This window comes from Onychostoma macrolepis, chromosome 03, assembly GCF_012432095.1.
Source record: "Onychostoma macrolepis isolate SWU-2019 chromosome 03, ASM1243209v1, whole genome shotgun sequence".
NCBI classification, from domain to species: Eukaryota; Metazoa; Chordata; class Actinopteri; order Cypriniformes; family Cyprinidae; genus Onychostoma; species Onychostoma macrolepis.
Window position 1 is genome coordinate 26,906,964 of NC_081157.1, and position 21,150 is coordinate 26,928,113.

At 35.4% G+C, this 21,150-nt stretch overlaps 1 protein-coding gene across 2 annotated transcripts; it reads left to right on the top strand.

Annotated features, from left to right (window-relative positions):
• The first annotated feature begins 948 nt into the window (after positions 1-948).
• On the top strand, positions 949-18,573 carry mgrn1b (mahogunin, ring finger 1b). Of its 2 annotated transcripts, XM_058770961.1 has the most exons (17): positions 949-1,548; positions 1,831-1,949; positions 2,130-2,218; positions 2,373-2,519; positions 4,423-4,540; positions 4,812-4,878; positions 5,173-5,216; positions 5,307-5,354; positions 5,468-5,536; positions 7,211-7,370; positions 7,776-7,885; positions 7,972-8,186; positions 11,992-12,103; positions 12,182-12,227; positions 15,892-15,996; positions 16,234-16,277; positions 16,515-18,573. In XM_058770961.1, the coding sequence occupies exons 1-16, from the start codon at positions 1,461-1,463 to the stop codon at positions 16,272-16,274; spliced, it is 1,578 nt and encodes a 525-aa protein (XP_058626944.1). In that variant the 5' UTR covers positions 949-1,460; the 3' UTR covers positions 16,275-16,277; positions 16,515-18,573. The 2 variants fall into 2 exon arrangements, with proteins under 2 accessions (XP_058626944.1, XP_058626943.1); XM_058770960.1 differs by lacking the exon at positions 16,234-16,277.
• The last annotated feature ends 2,577 nt before the right edge of the window (positions 18,574-21,150 follow it).

The following is a 21,150-nucleotide window of genomic DNA, read 5'->3' on the forward strand; positions in this document are numbered from 1 at the left end:
CCACCCCTTGGCTCCGCCCATGATAACAAGACAGACATGGTTTCCATGCATATGAAATTTTTGTTAAATCCTTGCAAACATACTTTACATGATTAAGGTCTCATCACTATTGGGATTTAACACTAGTTTTTTGTCATGTGTTGTATCTCTATCTATCTATCTATCTATATTACAGAATAGTGGTTGTACCCATTTTACACTTATTAAAGAATTATATTTGAAGAAAGCACATACTTTGTACTCAGAATGAGCCTTGCAAAATAATAAGTCTAATTTGAAATAGTAAATCCATGTCCAAAAATCACAAACATAAAATGACATTTAAAAAGTTAAAGTTGTAATTACTGTATATTCACATTTTGTGAAAATGAAAACATTAAATACAACTGGAACATGTTAAAACAGATACATTTTTATTTACCATTCATTTTCACATTTATGTTTTTCAGATTGTGTTTTTTGTTTAATTATATTACAATCAGTTATGGTCAGACATCATAATACTTATTTATAATAATTAATTAAATAATTATTATTAATAATAATAGTATATGGAACCCACAACATACAAAATGTATTTCCCTCGTTTTTTTTTTTAAATTCATAGATAATAACAAGTGTGATTTCAATTATATTTTGACCCCTGAACAAGGAAATGTGCCTCCATTTCATAAATATGGTAATTTTATAACTATAAGCAATGCATCTCTTCTACCATGAGCAGTCACTGTGGATTTTTAAAAATATTTTTATACCTATATTTATAGATATTACAGATCTAGGTTGCCAAAAATATAATGTTGTCAGTGTCTCTCAGTGAGGTGACAAATGAAGCTTGTGTTCTCTTGACTAGATGAAAACAGACCTCTCATGGTCAGCTCAACCAATCGCAGAACCTTGTGCTCTTTTGATTGGACGAGCGTACACTCCTCGTAACGAGCTCAGCCAATCACGTGGCGATATGCTACAACCCTCTCGGGGTCGCCTCGCAACAACGATTTCCTTGTGTTGTGTTTTCACGAAGAAAGCGGCTGTTATAAGGGAGGAAACACCAAAGACAGAATTATCTGCAAGTCTTTTATAATTCACTTTTGTGTGTTTATGTGCCTGTTTGCCTCTTGTTTTAGTGGGTACCAGTTCGTGACAGGCGAACAAACTAGCTAGGTGCTGGCTTGCTAGTCAGTTAGCCAGTGTGTCAAGCCTGATCCAGCTGACCGAATTGAACATCACATAATACGACTGTACGAGACACATCTGATCCGACTCAGAAGAGCAGAAATGCCGATCAAACACATGTCATGTTAATTTAAAAACACTTTGTCGCTTCGGAGCCGTTGCTGTTATTACGCGGCTAACGTTAATAGGTTAACGTTAGCTGACTTTACCAGCCGTGTTGCTGTTGTTGTTGTTGTGCACATTTAATAACCGCTGGTTTGTTCTGATCGGACTGTGTTGGAGAAATGGGTTCAATTCTTAGTCGAAGAATCGCTGGTGTTGAAGACATCGACATCCAGGCCAATTCTGCTTACAGATATCCTCCAAAATCAGGTAAGATACAAGGCGACGTTTATGTGCTCTTGTCTTGTACGTTAAGCACTAACGTTAATCTCTTGATTTCTTGAGCTCAGATAAGGTCCCATTAATCTAATAAGCCAATTGATTACTGCCAACAAACTGATTAAGTGATGTAGTTAAAATTCCATATGAAAAAGGATCAGTGTGTACAAATTTCAATACCAGTGTAAACGATGCCTTCACTGGTGGTGTTACTGTGTTTATACATTTTGTTAGAGGTGTCAGATTGTATAATTACCGTTTTCTTTCCCCAAGGAAACTATTTTGCCAGCCATTTTTTCATGGGAGGAGAGAAGTTTGACACTCCTCATCCAGAGGGTTACCTTTTTGGAGAAAATATGGATCTCAACTTTCTTGGTAACCGCCCAGTGCAGGTACATCTGAATTTTGAAGGTCTTCTGACTTGGTTTTGTGGTGTTTCCACTGTCGTTATCTCTTTTTGATGAATTCAAAATGATAAACTCTTGTGTTGGCTTTAGATAAACGCATCTGATAAATATTAATATTAATGGTTTCCTTTATTTCATATTTTACTTTTGCGCTACCTGCCACAGTTTCCCTATGTTACTCCAGCACCCCATGAGCCAGTCAAGACATTGAGAAGTCTTGTCAACATCAGAAAAGACTCGTTACGATTGGTCAGGTACTGATTCAGGATTACTATATGAAATATATTCATTCATATCCTGAGTACAAATTATCTCAGTTGGTGCTGTATGTAGTCACTTTTAATCTGTTATTGATGCATTTGCTTTTAAGTAATGTTGCATTTTCATTGTCAATTTGTATGATTCTAGGTATAAAGATGATGCTGATAGTCCTACTGATGAAGGAGCAAAACCAAGGGCCTTATATGGAGTGGAGTTTACCTTTGACTCTGATGCACGAGTGGCCATCACTATCTACTGTCAGGCTTTTGAGGAGTTCTCCAATGGGATGGCAATGTAAGGACAGTTACACGTATAATGTTGCTATAAAATTAAAGTAGCAACAGTTTTTATTCCCATACTGTGATGCATCTTTGAGTGTAACTAATTATACAAAGAAAAAATGTTGGTGTGTTTTGTTTGTATTGATTGTTTGATTGGATTTTAAAGGGTTAGTTCACCCCAAAATGAAAATTGTCAATAATTACTCACCCTCATGTCGTTCCAAACCCGTAAGACCTTTGTTCATCACAAATTAAGATGTTTTTGATGAAATCGGAGAGCTATCTGACACTCCATTGATAGCAACACAACTAAAATGTTCCCAGGTCCAGAAACGTAGTAAATACATCGGTAAAACAGTCCATGTGATATCAGTGGCTCAACTTCAGTTTTGCGACACTGGGAGAATTTTTTTTTTTTGCGCAAAGAAAACAAAAATAACAATTTATTCAACCATTGTTCTCCCCTGAGTTACGTCTTCCGCCATTTTGGAGAGTACCTCAGAACGTATTTCACGTAATCAGTGTTGTTTACGTTTGGGGGGGAAAGCGCGAGCATGAACGTAATCTGCGTATTAAGCGTTGTTTACTCTTAGGGGAAAGTGTGTGTATGTGTTGTGATACTCTTTAAAATGGCGGACGACGTAACTCGGGGGAGAACAATGGTTGAGTAAATTATATTATTATTTTTGTTTTATTTGCGCAAAAAAAAAAAAATTATCGTAGCGTCGCAAAACTGAAGTTGAGCCACTGATGTCACATGGACTGTTTTACTGATGTATTTACTACGTTTCTGGACCTGGGAACATTTCAGTTGTGTTGCTGTCTATGGAGGGTCAGATAGCTCTCCGATTTCATCAAAAACATCTTAATTGGTGTTCTGAAGATGAACGAAGGTCTTGCGGGTTTGGAACGACATGAGGGTGAGTAATTAATGACAGAATTTTCATTTTGGGGTGAACTAACCCTTTAAGATGTGGCCATTGCAGATTAACGTTAGCTTGCAAGGCTGGGTTTAAGTGCATTAAATAATTGGAAAATTCCTTTTTACTATAAGGTTTAGTAATGAAATTACATTAATTAAAAAGGTCAAAAATAAAAAAAGCTAACAAAAAAGTGAACACATACTTTTATTAGTTGTTTACAATATGATCTTTAACAAGCATTTAGAAAATAGACTTATTCTTATGTGAAAATCCCCATTATCCATGTTAAATCAGTATTGTTGTTTTCAAAAGAACAGTATCACCATTCATTGAGGCCATTGCAATTTGCAATCAGTGTTAAAGTAATTATGTATGATTAAAGTTCATATTGTGCTATTTGTAAGTAATTGTCTGTTATATAATGGTGGGGATCTAAAATGAACAATAATTTGTAAACGTGTCGTGGAGATATTCAGGGTCTTTCAGATAGGGCTGTGCAATTAATCGAATTCGATTATCATGCGCATCTCGTCAGTAAAGCCGGTTCCGTGATTAGTAGTAAATCGCCATCACCTGTTTTCAGATGGAAAACTTTTACTACACAGAGCCGTAGTTCACTGACAAGCTAGGCAATATTGCATTCATAATCGAAGGTTACGCATGATGCGCATGATAGTCGATTTCGATTAATTGCACAGCCCTACTTTCAGCAACTCGTTTGTAGTGTAAGAATACCAGTTTGTAAAGAGATTACAATCTTTTGAGTAACTCTTGTGCAATTGTTCTTGTTTTACTTTAAAAGTTCATTTTTAAAGCTGTTCATGTGCAAAAGCTTAGTAATTAAGTCACTGGAGCCCCTGAGCCAAAGAGAGTATACATTTAAATATGGAAAACATCTTTAAATGTAATGATTATAATCTGAAGTACCTGAATGGCATTATTATGAAAATGTTTTTGATATTTGTGCACTAACAGTATATTTCTCCTCTTAAGATACAGCCCAAAAACCCCCACATTGGTCTCTGAAACCGTATATTACAAAAGAGGGGTTAGCCAGCAGTTTACCCTGCCATCCTTCAAGATCGATTTCTCTGAATGGAAGGAAGAAGATGTAAGTATCTTCAGTCTAGCTCAGTGCTGTCACTCTCCTCTGATGGTCAAATCCATACTGGCTTCTAAGATATATTGTAGAAACTTAATTTCCTGTAAAGTTGCTTTGCAACGACTTGTATCGTAAAAAGCGCTACACAAATGAACTTGAATTGAATATTGATTTGACCTCTCTGCATTATTAGTTTGCACAAGTCCAATAAAATGAAAATGACCTTACATTAGAAAATGTAAATTATTTAACTTATGCATTTGTCTTTTTTTTTTTTTAGCTCAACTTTGATTTAGACAGAGGTGTTTTTCCCATTGTGATTCAGGCTGTGGTTGATGAAGGAGATGGTATGTTGTCAGGACTTCATTATAGTAGAAAAGAATAGAAAAGATTAAAGGATATGCTCTAACACTTTGTCACATCAGAAATGTCAATAAATCTCTTGACACACTACACCGTTGAGGCTTTTTTCTGCGTGGAAGGAATGTGATTTATTGCTCAACACTTTAAGTGTTACACTTTATTTAAAATGTTGTGTCTATACAGCACAGTGTTTCCTGAATATTTCAAAAGAGAACCAATCAGTGTGTTTGTTTATTGCTGTTATGAATCTGCATTTTAATTCTAATAATTTATTTCAGATTGTTTGGGACATGCCCATGTACTGCTGGCAGCATTTGAAAGAGTGAGTTGAATTTGATGTCATATGCACACTTTCTGAAATGCTTATTTGTAGCAGTTGTGTATCATGTTGTGTCTTTATTTACATTTACAGCATGTTGATGGCAGTTTCTCAGTCAAACCTTTGAAACAGAAACAAATAGTGAGTCTTAATTTCCATATTGTCCTGTTTGTAGCACTACTCTACCAAGTACCAAGTAGAGATGGTAATGTTAATAATATATTTTTTCCTAAATATCTGCTTTTATACAATAGGTGGACCGTGTCAGCTACTTGTTACAGGAGATATATGGAATTGAGAACAAGAACAATCAAGAGACAAAGGTGAAAAGATGATTATTGAAGTTCATTACATTTTCTGTATATTTATATTAGTGTTGTCAAACAATTAATCACGATTAATCGCATCCAAAATATATATTTCAGAAAAATATATAAACCTAACATATTAAATATATTTATATACAATATAAATTATACAAATATAAATATATACATGTAAATATTTTCAAAATATATGCTGTATGTGTGTTTATGTATACATAATAAATATACACAATACACACGCACATATTATATAAACAAAAAATTTCATTTTGGATGCGATTAATCATTTGACAACACTAATTTATATACAGTGTCTATAGAAAGTCTTCATACTCCTTCATTTTTTTCCCACACTTTATGTTAAACTGCTTTAAATTACTTTTTTCCCCACCTAAATCTACACCCCACTCACCATAAAAACTAAGCCATGAGGTCAAAGGAATGGCCTGCAGAGCTGAGAGACAGGATTGTGTTGAGACAGATCTGGGGAAGGCTACAAAAAATATTCTGTGTTGAAGGTTCACAGGAACATTTGGCCTCCATAGTCCTTAATGGATGAAGTTTGAAACAATCAGGACTCTTCCTAGATCTAGCCTCCTGGCCAAACTAAGCAATCGAAGGAGAAGGGTCTTGGTTAGAGAGGTGATCAAGACACTGATGGTAACTCTGGTTGAGCTCCATGATCTTATATGGATATGGGAGAAACTTACAGACGGACAAACATCACTGCGACACTCCACCAATCTGGGCTTGATGGCAAAGTGACCAAACTCAAGCTTCTCCTCAGTAAAGATACATTAAACCCTGATTGGAATTCACAAAAATTTACCCAAATAACTCAGACTATGAAAAAAAAAAAAGATTCTCTGGTCTGATGAACCTCAATTCCTTATTCATGTCTGAGGTAAACCAAGCACCGCTTACCACCTGCATAATACCATCCCAACGGTGAAGCATGGTGGTGGCAGAATCATGCAGTGGGGGTGTTTTTCAACGGCAGGGACTGGGGAAGTGATTAGAGAAGACGGAAAGCTGAATGCAGCTAAATACAGAGATATCCTTAATGAAAACCTGGTTCAGAGCACTCAGACTGGGCTGAAAGTTCACCTTCCTACATGACAATCACCCTACGCACACAGCCAAGACAATGCAGGAGTGGCTTTGGGACGACTCTATGAACATCCTCGAGTGGCCCAGCCAGAGCTGGGACTTGGAACCAATCAGACATCTTTGGAGAAACCTATAAATGGCTGTCCACAGATGGTCTCCAGCCAACCTGACAGAGCTTTAGGTGATCTAAAGAGAAGAATGGCAAAAAAAACAAAAACAAATGCAGATGTGCAAAGCTTGTTGTATCATACCCAAAAAGACCTGAGGCTGTAATTGTTGCCAAAGTGCTTTAACTAAGTTTTGAGTTAAGGGTATGACGACTTGTGCAATGTCATTTTCTTTTTTAGTGTTTCTTTTTTAATAAATTTGCAAAGTTGTGATAAATCTGGTTTTTGCTTTGTCATTATGGTGAGTAGATCTATGTGAGGGAAAAAAGGTAATTTAAAGCAGTTTAACATAACAAAATGTGGGGAAAAGAAAAATGAAGGGGTATGAAGACTTTCTATAGGCACTGTAGGTCCCTGTAATAATGGAAAATCTCATTGTGATTTTTCTCCCCAGCCATCCGATGATGAGAACAGTGACAACAGCAACGAGTGTGTGGTGTGTCTTTCAGATCTGCGGGACACTCTGATTTTGCCCTGTAGGCACTTGTGCCTGTGTAACTCCTGCGCTGATACTCTGCGCTACCAGGCCAACAATTGCCCGATCTGCCGACTGCGTATGTAACTGCTCTTAAAGGGATAGCCCACCTAAAAATGAAAATTCTGTCATCATTTACTTCTATGGAACACAAAAGAATATATTTTGAAGAATGCTGATAACAAAATGGTTTCAGTTCCCATTGACTTCCAACATATTTTTTCCTTACGATGAAAGTCAATGGGAACCGAAACCACTGTATTTTTTGACCATAGACTGAAACTCTTTCATTACCCACATTCTTCAAAATATCTTCTTTGCTGTTACACAGAAGGAAACATGACATGAGTGGGGAGTAAATTAAGCCATGAGTTTAGAATTAAGAACTATTAGTTTAGCAGTCCCACAGTTGTTTATCATTTCAGTAACAACCCAGAAAATCATGTCAAGAAATTTTGAAATGTCCTTTTTTGTTTGTCTCCAGCATTTCGAGCTCTTCTTCAGATTCGAGCTGTAAGAAAGAAGCCTGGAGCGCTTTCTCCTGTTTCCTTCAGCCCAGTGCTGGCTCAGAGCATGGATCACGATGAGCACTCAGTATGACACACATCCAACTGCGTTGTCTCTATACAAAACAACTTGGCATCACTCTCTGATTCTCATTGTTTTATCTCTTTCCTCAGAGCTCAGACTCTGTTCCCCCTGGGTTTGAGCCCATCTCGCTGCTAGAGGCTTTGAACGGTCTTGGTGCCGTGTCCCCCGGCCTTCCATCTGCACCTCTGTATGACGAGATCAACTTCTCTGGGAGCCTGAGTGGAGAGAGCAGGCAGCTGAGCTCACCTGACCACTCTGGAGACAGCGGCGGACAGAAGAGCAAAGTCAGCAAGTCACCAGACAGGTAAACCTGACCCACTGCATGTTTGTTTATGGATACTGACCCAAACAAGCAATTGGGCCTAACAACATTGTGTGGATATGTACACTACCATTCAAAATTTTGGGATCGGTAAGATTTTTTAAATGCTTTTGAAAGAATTCTCTTGTGCTCACCAAGTCTGCTTTTATTTGATCAAAAAATACAGAAAAATCTGTAAATTTTAAAATGTAATATACTGTATTTAAAAATGTAATTTATTCCTGCAAAGCTAAGCTGAATTTTCAGCATCATTACTGCAGTCTTCAGTGTCACATGCAGTGCTGGGTAGATTACTTACAAATTGTAATCCGTTACTGATTCCAGATTACATGACAAAAGGTAACGTAATATAATCAGATTACTTTCAGATTACTTTTGATTTAACTCGTTTATCACATCGATTTAAATAGCATTATCTTGTATCATAATGATGTAAAAAATGCAAAGAGTAAGAACTCATATTACATCAAGGTTTCCCAAACTAGGGTTCGTAAAGGAACTGCAGGGGGGTTGTGAGTTTAATGAAAAGTTGACAATAATTAAATCATAAAAAATTTAAATGAAAATAAATCATTTTAAAACAAACTTCCTTTTGAGGAAAGTCTCTTCACTCGGCGGCCATATTTGCAACGCCTCTGGGCAGCTCGTATAAGACCAATCTTAATGAATGGGGGAATCCTGAAATCTCAAAAACTGCTCGCTGAACTCACAATAAATTCCATATGTCAAATCCACAACAAAAATCTGAAATTAATTGCCCCATGAACGTTGTTTCTTATGCTCAAATAGTGTTTAAAAAGCTTATTTTTCAGGCTAGACCAGCCAATGCACATTCGGAGTCATAATGTGTTTATACCTCGCATGTGCATTGACTGGTCTAATCAGGGCTGCGTTCAGCCCCAACAAAACATTGCAAAATGTTTATTAAACGGAAACGGCGGTGCATTGAACACCCTGTTCTGATGACGCTAGAGTTGCAAAAATGGCAGCTGAGAAGGCCATTCTTTGTGTTCTTCTTATAATTACCATTGTGTATGAAATTTGGTATATGAATAAACTTGCCTTGCAGTGAAGCTAAAAATATAACCAACTACATCATCATGTTGATATGCTATATTGTCACTATAAAACTCTTACGACAAACATGTCTTCTAATATCTTAAATTGTTGCATATACCGAGCTGCAGCGGACACATTTGTGACCCTGGACCACAAAGCCAGTCTTAAGTCGCTGGAGTATATTTGTAGCAATAGCCAAAAATACACTGTATGGGTCAAAATGATCGATTTTTCTTTTATGCCAAAAATCATTAGGATATTAAGTAAAGATCATGTTCCATGAAGATATTTTGTAAATTTATTACCGTAAATGTATCAAAACTTAATTTTTGATTAGTAATATGCATTGCTAAGAACTTCATTTGGATAACTTTAAAGGCGTTTTTCTCAAAATTTAGATTTGTTTGCACCCTCAGATTCCAGATTTTCAAATAGTTGTATCTCAGCCAAATATTGTCCGATCCTAACAAACCATACATCAATGGAAAGCTTATTTATTCAGATTTCAGATGATGTATAAATCTCAATTTCAAAAAAAAATTGACACTTAAGACTGGTTTTGTCATCCAGGGTCACATTTGTAAACGACTTTACTTGGACCCATTGTGTGAGCTGTCTCTTTAATATCGCGTGGTTTATATACATGTTGCTGCTGATGAGAAAACATCTCAAACCCCGTTGCACACCGTTTCCAGGAAACATGTTGTTCAACCCGGAAACCAGGTTTGGCCTTGAACGTGCCCCAGGTTTCTATGGGAAATTTGGCTCTGTCATTTAGAAGGTGGAACTATTCTTCCATATTGCGCGTTACAGTTTCTCCCATTCATAAGTATAGGAGAGAACCGTCTTTGTATTTCTATAGACTTTGTTTTAAATAAAACACTTACTAAAAAATATGAAATATTTTTATTTACCTGCATGCCATGTGATCATTAATCAACATCAAAGAAACCGTGAGCATGCAAATATGATACTTAATTATTGAAATATTTATTTTAAAATCTCAGGGGTACTTAAAGCAAATATATTTGGTGAATAAGGTTTAGATGGAAAAAAAGTTTTGTAATGCCCACATTACATGTAACTAAGGCTGCATTTACACTGCAGGTCTTGATGACCAATTCCGATTTTGTGACTATATCCGATTTTTTTGGACGACGTGCTTACGTTTCTTTTAAAAGTGACCCGTATCCGAAGTGTGCCTTTTACACTGCACTTGGTGAAACAAGCCAAAAATAACATATATGACATCACAAATCAGTTTGAATAGTATATTGAGTTTAATTTATTGACATGGAATTCATATAGAAACGTTTTTAATGCAATAGTTACATCTATACATCAAAATAATTATATATCCTAGTACAAATTCTTCAGGACAGTGATGTACGCAGCTCCGCTGAAAGCTTGCGAGTGAAATAATACTCAGGTGGTAAATATGGTTAAACATGTCACATCGTCTGTTTTTTTTTTTTTTTGTAAAACCAAATGCGTTCATCAGTGATTGTATATCAAAGGCAGGGACATGTTTGTGTGCATTTTATTTTGTGGTTTCAATGGAACGAACTGGACTGAAGCGCTCGTCCGTGCATGAGCCGTAACTGACAACAGCAGTGTTGCCAACTTAGCAATTTTGTTGCTAAATTTAGCAACTTTTCACACTACCCTAGCAACTTTTTCTTCCAAAAGCACCTAGTAACAGTATTTATTTTGAAAAGAAATATTTTGTAACATAAAAAATTTCCTTACTATCATTTGATTAATTTAATACATCCTTGCTGAGTAGATGTATTCATTTCTTAAAATTTCTGACTTTTGAACGGTAGTGTATCTTTAAAAAAACAGTTCTCTTTCCCTTTGAACTCATCCTACACTGCACAGATGTTTTACAAGGAAACAGGAAATATTAACACAGGAATAAAAACAGCACTTGTCAAACCATTTCATGGACTGTAACATTGCTTTCAAAAATGAAGTAATGCTTTTGGCTGATCTCAAGTGAGACTGTTTGGTAAATGATGTTTGCGTTCTCGTGACTGTATAATAATAGCTGGCCTATGGCCACTGGAGCTGAACTTCCTGCTTTATCCAGGCTATGTGTCAGAGCAAGAGGTCATGAGCTTCTTCTTTCCATAAATCAGAATAATGACTCTGCTTGCCCTTTTCAGTACATCCTGTTGACGTGGTAATGAGGATAATATCCCCAGTATCTCAGGAAGCATGCGTTGACTCATTGTCCGTCTTCCTGTTTTAACTTGAAGTGGCCATATCAAATAATTATATTGAGAGTTCTAACACAATTAAAAAAATTGACTGATTGATTACTTGACAAAGAAATTAGTCAAGTAAAATAATAAAGTTGTCAAATTGTAGAAAAAATGTGTCCTCATGGCACAAAAGGTTGCAGCGCAGAGATGCCTCTCTGATGTTTGTCCACTTTTAGTTTTTTTGTAGCAGCTTGTGTTCTCTTTCCACCATAAAAGCAGATCCCTTCCTGTGGGGTATGTGACACTAACAGTAACTGAATATACAGATTAGAATCTAAATACTTCCTACTTCATCACCGCTCATCACACCAGTGTCACATGTCCACAGCGCCACCCAGTGCATTTCATTTTAATTGTTATCCTACGATAAGGATAACAAAGGCGCAATCATCGAAGATTGTTTGTACTAGTAGACTTAATTAGTGCATCGTCGCTAGTCCTGACAGTCTGTGTGTTTGCAGCACTCTACGCTCTCCATCGTCACCCATTCAGGAGGAGGATGAAGAAAAACTGTCTGAGATGTCTGATGCACAAGCTCACATGCTGCTGTCCAGCAGTCCTGCCCCCACTGAGGTCAGCAGCGCAGCCCATTTAACATCTTACACACGGCCTGCGCCTTTCTCATGTTCTTCTCTGTCTTTGTGTTGTCAGGGTACAGCTGGGGAGGATGCCCCTGATTCACTGTCTCCTGAAGATGGTGAGTCCACTGTTATCTCCGCCTGACTAGAAATAGGAAAATAAAACAAATGTTTATTACGTGATGTTTTTTAATGTATATTAATCCCTTTTATCACAATAATATAATATCTTCTTAAATTGTGTTTTTTTATTTCTCAGGACATATTGATGATTAATTGGAATCAGCGTAGCATATAATACATTTTTTTTCTAGATTTTAAGTGATTAACAGCCCTAGTTGAAAGTGTTGAATCTGTTGGGACTCATGATAGGGACATGTTCAGATGTGCTGCTATGTCATGGAAGCTAATTTTTGGCCACTTTAGCTACAAAATAGGAAGCGTCAAAAAAAGTGTTACCAAATGTACATAGAGGAGCCTTTGTTTGTTTTTACAAAATTTGTAAAGGTTCTAAAGTTTGGGGTCAGTTTTTAAAGAATACTATTCTCAGATACTATTTAAATAAATGTAAAAAAAAAAAAAAAAAAAAATTATTTGATCAAAACTGCAGTAAAATAGTAATTTTGTGAACTATTATTACAATTTAAAATCATTTTCTGAATTTTCAGCATCATTACTCCAGTCTTCAGTGTGATCCTTCAGAAATCATTCAGATGTGCTGATTTGCATATTGCTGATTAGAAGTTGAAGAGGTTTTTTAATATTTTCTTTTATTTAAAGTTTAATTTCTTGCGTAACAACAAATTTGTTTTGTTTTTTTGTAAATGGTTTTAGTTTAACTATGATAACCCTGCTTAATATTTTTGTGGAAACCATGATTTTTTTTTTTTTATGAATGGAAAATTCAAAAGAACAGTATTTATTTGAAATGGAAATTATTATTAGACATTATGAATGTCTTTCTAGGCATGGGACGGCATGGGATAACTGGTTTCAAGGTATACCGCGGTTTGGAAACTTCACGGTTTCAAAACCACTAAAATGTTCCGTTATACCGTTCCTGCGGTATGCGCAGTTTTTTTACGTGTCGTCAAAGACGGAAAGTGCCGGACTCCCTCAGTTGTGAGCAGTGAAGAGCGTAACGAGTCACACGACCCCTCCTCCCCCTCCAGACAGCGGTCAGTGAGGGTCACCTGTAGAGGTCGACCGATAGTGGATTTTACCGATACCGATAGCTAGGTTGGACCACACTGGCCGATACCGATTAATCAACCGATAGTTTTCAAAATGGATACTGAAAGAGAGCTAGTGCTTTACTATTAAAAATAAATAAATAAAAAAAGCAGCAACAGTACTGAACCATACTTTGTAAATGAATAAAAATATTAATATTTACTATATTGATCATTAAAGTTATTTCATAATTTGCTAATGTTAAAAGAAGAAACTTTAAAATGTAAAAATATAGCCTATTAGTAGCTAATAGTGAATGTTGAAATGAAAACACTAACAAGGAACAATACTTCTACAGTTTTCATTAATGCTAGAATGGACTTTTATTGTTAAATGTTACCATTTAATTTCAACAGTCATGCTTAAAGATGGCCATGTTTAAATATCTACACAAGGCCATAGCATTAAAATTACATACATATGGATATTGTATGTGTACTCACACACTTTATTTGCTTCTATTTTTTAACACTTGATAATTATCTAATCAAAAAGAAAAAAAAAAAAGTTAGTCGCGCAGCGCTGCGTCTAGGAGACCTCAGACGTATCGCACACACGCACACACACACCAGACGCTTTGCGTTCAGATCAAGTGGCGGTCTAAAACAATTTATTTAATCACCAAACGGACATAAGTTTGCTTCAAGAATGAACAATGTGGCATAAATGAGTTTGAAGTTCGGTGTTTAAAAAAACAGAGCAAGTGGAAAGCTCTCTATATGAAGCAGACAGACTTTATTAGAGCCACAGAAAGACAAACGTTTTGCTGAAAAATGCACAATACATAATTTATAGCCTAGGGTGAAGTCATTATATACATTCACAACGATTTGGGACAAATATAATGTAATTTAATAGAAAACTATGTGAATGGCATTCTGTTCCGCGGCAGGCTTTTCTGTCAGCTGTATTTAAATGCGAGTCTGGAGTTTCCCGCTCTGTGCAACGCGCAGTGTCACGTGTCACAATAAACAACACGTGCTGTCAGTGATTTCCGCCTCTAGAGTCCGCTCTCGTACTGTATAATGCCAGCGGACCCTTCTCAGCCACTCCGGCAACGGTTGCAAACCGGAAAACTATCTGCATGGATTTTTGCCGATAACCGATAGTTGTGGCAATCAACTATTGGTGCCGATTAATCGGCAAAACCGATGTATCGGTCGACCTCTAGTCACCTGTGTGTAGGATGATGGCCTAATGAGGTGAATCCCTGGAACTTTTTCCCCCGTCGAAAAAGGCGAAGTCTGCTGTCTGGGAATTTCTCGGGTAACATAGACCAATCATGTTCGTACAGATGCCGTTTTGGCGCCGATCGCTAAGTAAATACTTCCAGGTCGTACACAAACGATATATCTGTGTCGTCTTCATTTCTCTCTCTTTCACCCTCGATCAAGACAGAGACCCATTCGCCGGTTGTTTCAGTGTTAAAATAAATACTATTTGGCTTGCTACCGAGGCAGATAACATACCTAATTAACTAGCTAACTTCAGCTAGTTTCCTCCCTCACATTACTTCACAGAGCGGGGAATAGCAGACTAAAGTACTACGTTTCTGCGATTTAGTACAATACATTAGCTGGTATCACGTCTATAATTTTAAGCCTCCTGCCATTTTTTACATCTGTTCAAAATCACGTCATTTAAAAAAGAAACAAACTGCTGGCTCAGGTGTCTTTGCCACTGTTTGAGTGATATACGGAGAGAGACCGTGTGTGTGTTGTGTGTGTGTGACACAATCGCGCACTCTCCTTATGTGTATGTGCACACATCTTTGTACCTCACCGCTCATAACTTGGACTGAAAGATGAATGTGTAGAAAGTGAGCATATCTCCAAAAACCTTGTTGAGCTGCAGGTTTAATGACTGCATTTTTTTATTTTTTACAGAAATAGTTTTGATTTATGTTTTTGATTATTGAGCTGTAGGTTTAGGTTAAGTGACTGCATTTAAAAAATTTTGTAATTTATTTTGTATTTTATTTTTACAGAAAATAATTTATTTATGTTCTGATTATTGTTGAGCTGCAGGTTTAGGCTCACTTAAATGACTGCAGGTAATTTAATTAACAAGAATTCAATTATTTATTCATTATTTAGCCTGACATGTTTACCATTCCAAAATGTTCTATATGTTTCTTAAAAATAAAATGTATTGTGTTCAGTGGAAAAAACGTTGTTGTTTTTTACCCAGACATTTAAAAATAACATATTTTAGAGCTGTAATAGCAATACCGTGATACCGTGAAACCGTGATATTTTTATATAAGGTTATCATACCGTCAGAATCTCATACCGGCCCATGCCTAGTCTTTACTGTCACTTTTGATCAATTTAATGTGTCCTTGGTGAACTAAAGTATTAATTTCTTCTTTTTTTTTTTTTTTTTAAATAAATAAATATAAAACATAACCCCAAGCTGTTGAAGGGTGTATATTACAAATATTTTATAAACAATCTTGAAACTGCTAGTGTCGTGTATGCATTAATACCATAGAGATTTTTCTTTTGTCCAATTACAGCTTTTGTTTCTATTGTTTGTGAATCTATACAGAGGATCGATTAAATTTGGAGGAAGAGGTGATGAATGACTGCAGCAGTGAGCACAGCAGCCTTACCAAAACTGAAAGTGACCCACCTGGAGACTTGTCCCTCCCCGGTGAGCGCACATCAGGACACAAGAGCCTATTGTGCATGCTTTAAGTGTGACCTTTACAGAGACATTATTGTCTTGAGCGTGTGTGCACTCTTCCAACAACATTTCTTTGTTCTTGCAAGTTGACAGACGCTATGTTTCTGGCTCTCGGTCATTCAGCTTATCTAACCTGTGTGCTGTTTATTCCTTGACTTCCTTTCCCTGACTTCCTGCCTTCTCTCGCGGTCTTGCTCTGGGCAGCTCTAGGTCCTGATTCCTGCTCTATTGGTTTGGAAGAGTAATGGGTATGTAGGCCTGTGTGTCCTTCTCTCGGCTCTTCCTCCATGTTCTTGTTCTCAGTGCCGTGCAAACCTATACAGCACAAAGTTCTCCAGTTTTACTGGTTTAATCAATGATTAAATTGTTGCTTTGACGTATTTGTTAAACTTTAAAGTACCTGTTTCTAAAATATGGCATGTTACATGTGATTTTTGTTTTGATATTAGTGTAGTTTTTAACTGCAGTATTGGTCGTTTCTGTAGGATTATCTGGTTCAATGGAAAGTCTGAACACTCAGAGTACTTGCTGCTCCAGTCAGCCGCTCCTGGGTCCCTCAAGCCATTTGCACATGGACGATGATGAACTGGATGTTTAACCCTGCCCATCTCCTTCTTTGTACAGCCGATATGTCTCCACATTGCAGTTTGAATATGATTGACTCTTGTTCCAGGCCTTTTGTTTTTTAACGCAACTGGCTGAGGCCGATGAGCTTGTTCTGGTGGTCTGTTATATTTCTTGTGCTTGGATTTAGGGCTCTATTTTATCAAGTTGCTTCACCAAAAATCACCTTTACATTATTCAAACTCTGCCTTGTTATCTTTGCTCCATGAATCTCTAAAGAAGTTGATTTTAAAGTACTTGGTAGGCTCCAAAAAACAGTCAAATTACTACATATAAGTAATCAAGTCTTCAGAAGCCATATGAAATATTTGCGATGAACAGACCAAACTCTAAAACATCTAATAATATTCCTCTCAATTACAAAATGCCTTCGTGGTCTACTTTTATCAAACTTTTGGAGCTTCACAATCCATCGTTTCATGGAAAAAGATAAAATACAGGTTTAGAATGATGATCATTTTCTTTAGTGAAATGGTAGATGGTTGTTGCAGATGAAATTCCTGCTTATTTCTGGATACACTCTTAAAAATGAAGTGCTTTTTAGTTCTGTGAAGAACTTTTAACATCCAAGGAAACTTAGCATTGCACAAAAGGTTCTTCATAGTGGGGAAAAAAGGTTCTCTAGATGATTAAAATGTTCTTCACATGAAGAAAAACATTGTTTTATGAACCGTTCTTTGAAGAACTACTTCTATGTATTTTTAAGAGTGTAGTTGATGGTGAAGCAGGTAGTTTCAGTGCTTGGTTATGTAATGCTGAATATAGAGCTTTGATCCAGGACTTGATTCTAACACTAATATACATACAGCAGCTTATAGGATTAATAGACAAAGCACATTTCAGGATATATGTACGAGTAAACATAAAACTCAACAAATGATCATGTGTTAAACTAAAGAGTGAATAATACAGAAATATAATTGTAACTGTGCATTTGAAATGTTTTTAGTAAGTGCTTAAATGTCCTGAACTTATTTTTGTGTGTGCTAACTGAAGATGAGCAGTCAGAAAAGCACTTCTGAATATATATATATATATATATATATATATATATATTCCTGATTTCAAATGTAATATTTATAGTGATCAAATACTGTTGGAAATGGTGGACTTGTCAGTTTAATGACCAAATATTGTGCGGTATAACAGTGCTTTAAATGTGCTTGCTTGTTCAGCTATTTATGCTCTAAAACTTTAAGGACTAAAAAAAGCCATGGTGGACTGTCTTTACCTCTTTATTTGCTCATGAATATTGTAATATGATTCTTAAATACTTAAACATGTGAAGGCATTCCTTTCTTGTGTCAGTTCAGATGTTATCGAATCATTGAATCATTTGACAGGTCGGTTGTATTTCTTCACAGATGGACCCGTATTTCTAAGACAGGAAAGAAAAGCTCAATGAACAAGTCACAAGAAGCATGAAATCTCATTGTTCTCCTCAAACATGCAGATATGCGGTGTCTTGTAGCATTATGCATAGAGGTTTATGTGCCTTTAAAGAACAAAGCAAGTGTTGCTACAGCTTTTCTTGTGTTCATTGGCTGTAACCTGTAGCCTTGACTACATTTATGCATTAGATGTGAGACTGATGTTTTTGTTTGTGTGTAATGTCCATTTTGGAGAGCAGATCATTTTAAACTGATACTCTGTAGGTCGAAAGGTATTGCTTATACAAATTTTGTTATGCAATAATACTTAACATGATTTTTATTATATCATCTGTTAATACCGATTAAACTGCTCTGTACATGTATTTTAATCAAATGAAAAAAAAAAAAAAAAGATTATTGATGGTGTTGAATTAATTGCTTACAGCTCTGCATGGTAATATTGATGTAAGATTTATCACTGCTCTGGAATATGCATATTATTTATTTCCTCAAATAATGTGCCATTTCAATTAAATATTCCACCGTGCCTTCTTGTTCCTCACTCGTGAGAAGTGCATTTAAAGTGTATTTTAAAAAAAGAATAATAATTATGAAAGCAATATACTTTAAGAGGTAATATTTCATACATCAGTGTGCACTTAATGTATCATTATTATGAAACAACTGTTGTATATAAATTACATGAATGTTCTATCCTAAATGTAAGAAGTTAAAACTTCAAGACCTATTTTAGCAGCACTTAAGCAAAATATGATTTTGTCACTTCTAATATGCTATTTCTGCATGTACTTTGGTCAGTGGCACTGAAAATAAAAAGTAGTTCAAGGCAACTGTAATATAGAAAAATATTCTGCTGCAGGACTTTACTGTGTGTGCTGATACTACAATGCATTTCAGTACCCTTCAAAACACTTTCTGAAACATTTTATTAAAAATTACTTCATTAAAAATGTATTTTCCTAGATTTATTTATTTAACCCTTCAATACTTATTTACAGATCCACAAAAAAATGATGTCTATACGTTTTTTGGTTATTTTTCTGACCTATTCTAATTGATGCATCATCTTTTATGGCAGATTCTTTAATAATAAACGTGTTTAATTAGAATAAGATAACACTAATAGCAGTGTTGGGTAAGTTACTCTAAAATATTATTAATAGATACTAATTACTTCTTCAACCATGTAATTACATTACTGAAGGCCTACTAATAGCTCTTTCTAGATAGCAGTGAATTACTTATTACTAATTACTTTTTACATCCCCTATCAACCTCGACCAGCTGAACAATACAAGAATAGCCCTGAATGACTCATCCATTTGTCTCATAATAGCTCTTAGCCTATATCTGGTATACTAGTCAGCAAGCGATTTGTTATCTATAATCTCAACTTCTGTGAAACACCATTGCTCTAAATGGTCAAATGTTAACATATCAACTGACTACTTAAAATGCTACTAAAATATTAAAATAATATTAAAAGATTGTCTTTACAGGAGAAATATAAGGATGCTAATATCATTTTCTCTGATAAACTGCTTCTATGTTAAAGATTGTACACTAACAGTAGTTCACCTGGTGATAGGAATTACTCTGAGGGGTCGTTGAAGGTCAAGTCATCTTAAAATGAAGTAGCTCCTCCTATGATGTCATTGGAGGTCCAGCATTAACCCAGAGCTTCCTCTCATTGAGTCTGATGTATCTGGAATTAAAGAGCTGGATTCATCAGGCTTCAGCCAATTATTGAACTAAGTCAGTGGACTAGATATTTAGTTTGTCTGATGTCATTTTTAAAACCTTAAAGTACAATACTGAGAAGTCTGAAAGCTCCTTAAACGGTGTAGAATTGAAAAGGAAGACATCATAGGACTATAATTAACAGTATTGTAAAAAAAAAAAAAAAATGTTTATATATATATATATATATATATATATATATATATATATATATACACACACACATATATATATATATATGGAAATATTTAAGCTACGTGTTAATATTTATGGACAAAACACATACTGAGTTCATCTAATTTCCTGTTTGGGTTGCTAAAAAACAAACATACAAAAAAAACCAAACAAAAACTACTATTTGGCTAGAAAATATATGGTCCAAAAATAACTAGTAATTTTTAGAGTACTGATTCAGTAGGTAAACGTAAGCCAGGTTATTAAAGGAAAAAGATGGTTCACTTTCCTTTTTAATTAGGTGTTCAACCCTCTTTGTGATGTGAAAAATATCAAGTATTTCATTAACAGAAATAAATGTCAAAACATACACTACTTTTCAAACATCTGGGGTCAGTAATATATTTTAAAGAAATTAATACTTTTAATTTTATTGATCAATGCTTCATATTCATCATCCTGAAAAGCACAATTGTTTTCAACTTTGCAAATCGGCATATTAGAATGATTTCTGAACAATGCTGAGAAATCAGCTTGACATCACAGGAATAAATTACATTTTAAAATATATTCAAATAGAAAACAGTAAATTCAACTTGTAATAATATTTCATAATTTTACTGTTTTTAATGTATTTTGATCAAATAAATACAGCCTTGGTGAGCATTTACTTTAACAAACATTAAAAAAATCTTACAGACCCCATTTAAAACCTTATAGTTTATGTCATAGTCTATAAAAAAAAAAAGTACAACTATTAATTTTACAATTGGTGCCACATAAATACTTTAAAACACACCAAACACATAGATAGGTTAAAAAAAGGAAAGAAAATAAAAAGTTTTACTTATACTTTGTTACATTGTCATGACTTTCTTTTTGGTTAAGGGTAGTTAATAATTCATACCAGTTAAAACTGTACTTTTGATCAAATAAATGCAGTTGAATGGTAGTGTAATGTTCATTATGCCTTGACAAACTGACAATAACCCAAAGATTTTGGAACTGTTACATGAGTGATACACCACTTCTGTTAATGTATTTATCAGCCGATGCCATCCTTGTTCTCTTTTTAAGCACCGGCTTGCTGATTTTGGTAACCAAATACGTAACAGAGCTACCAGGGCTGGCGTAAACACTACAAAGCTTTCTTTGGCTGTACAAACAGTTTAAGCATTTGGAGCGGCAC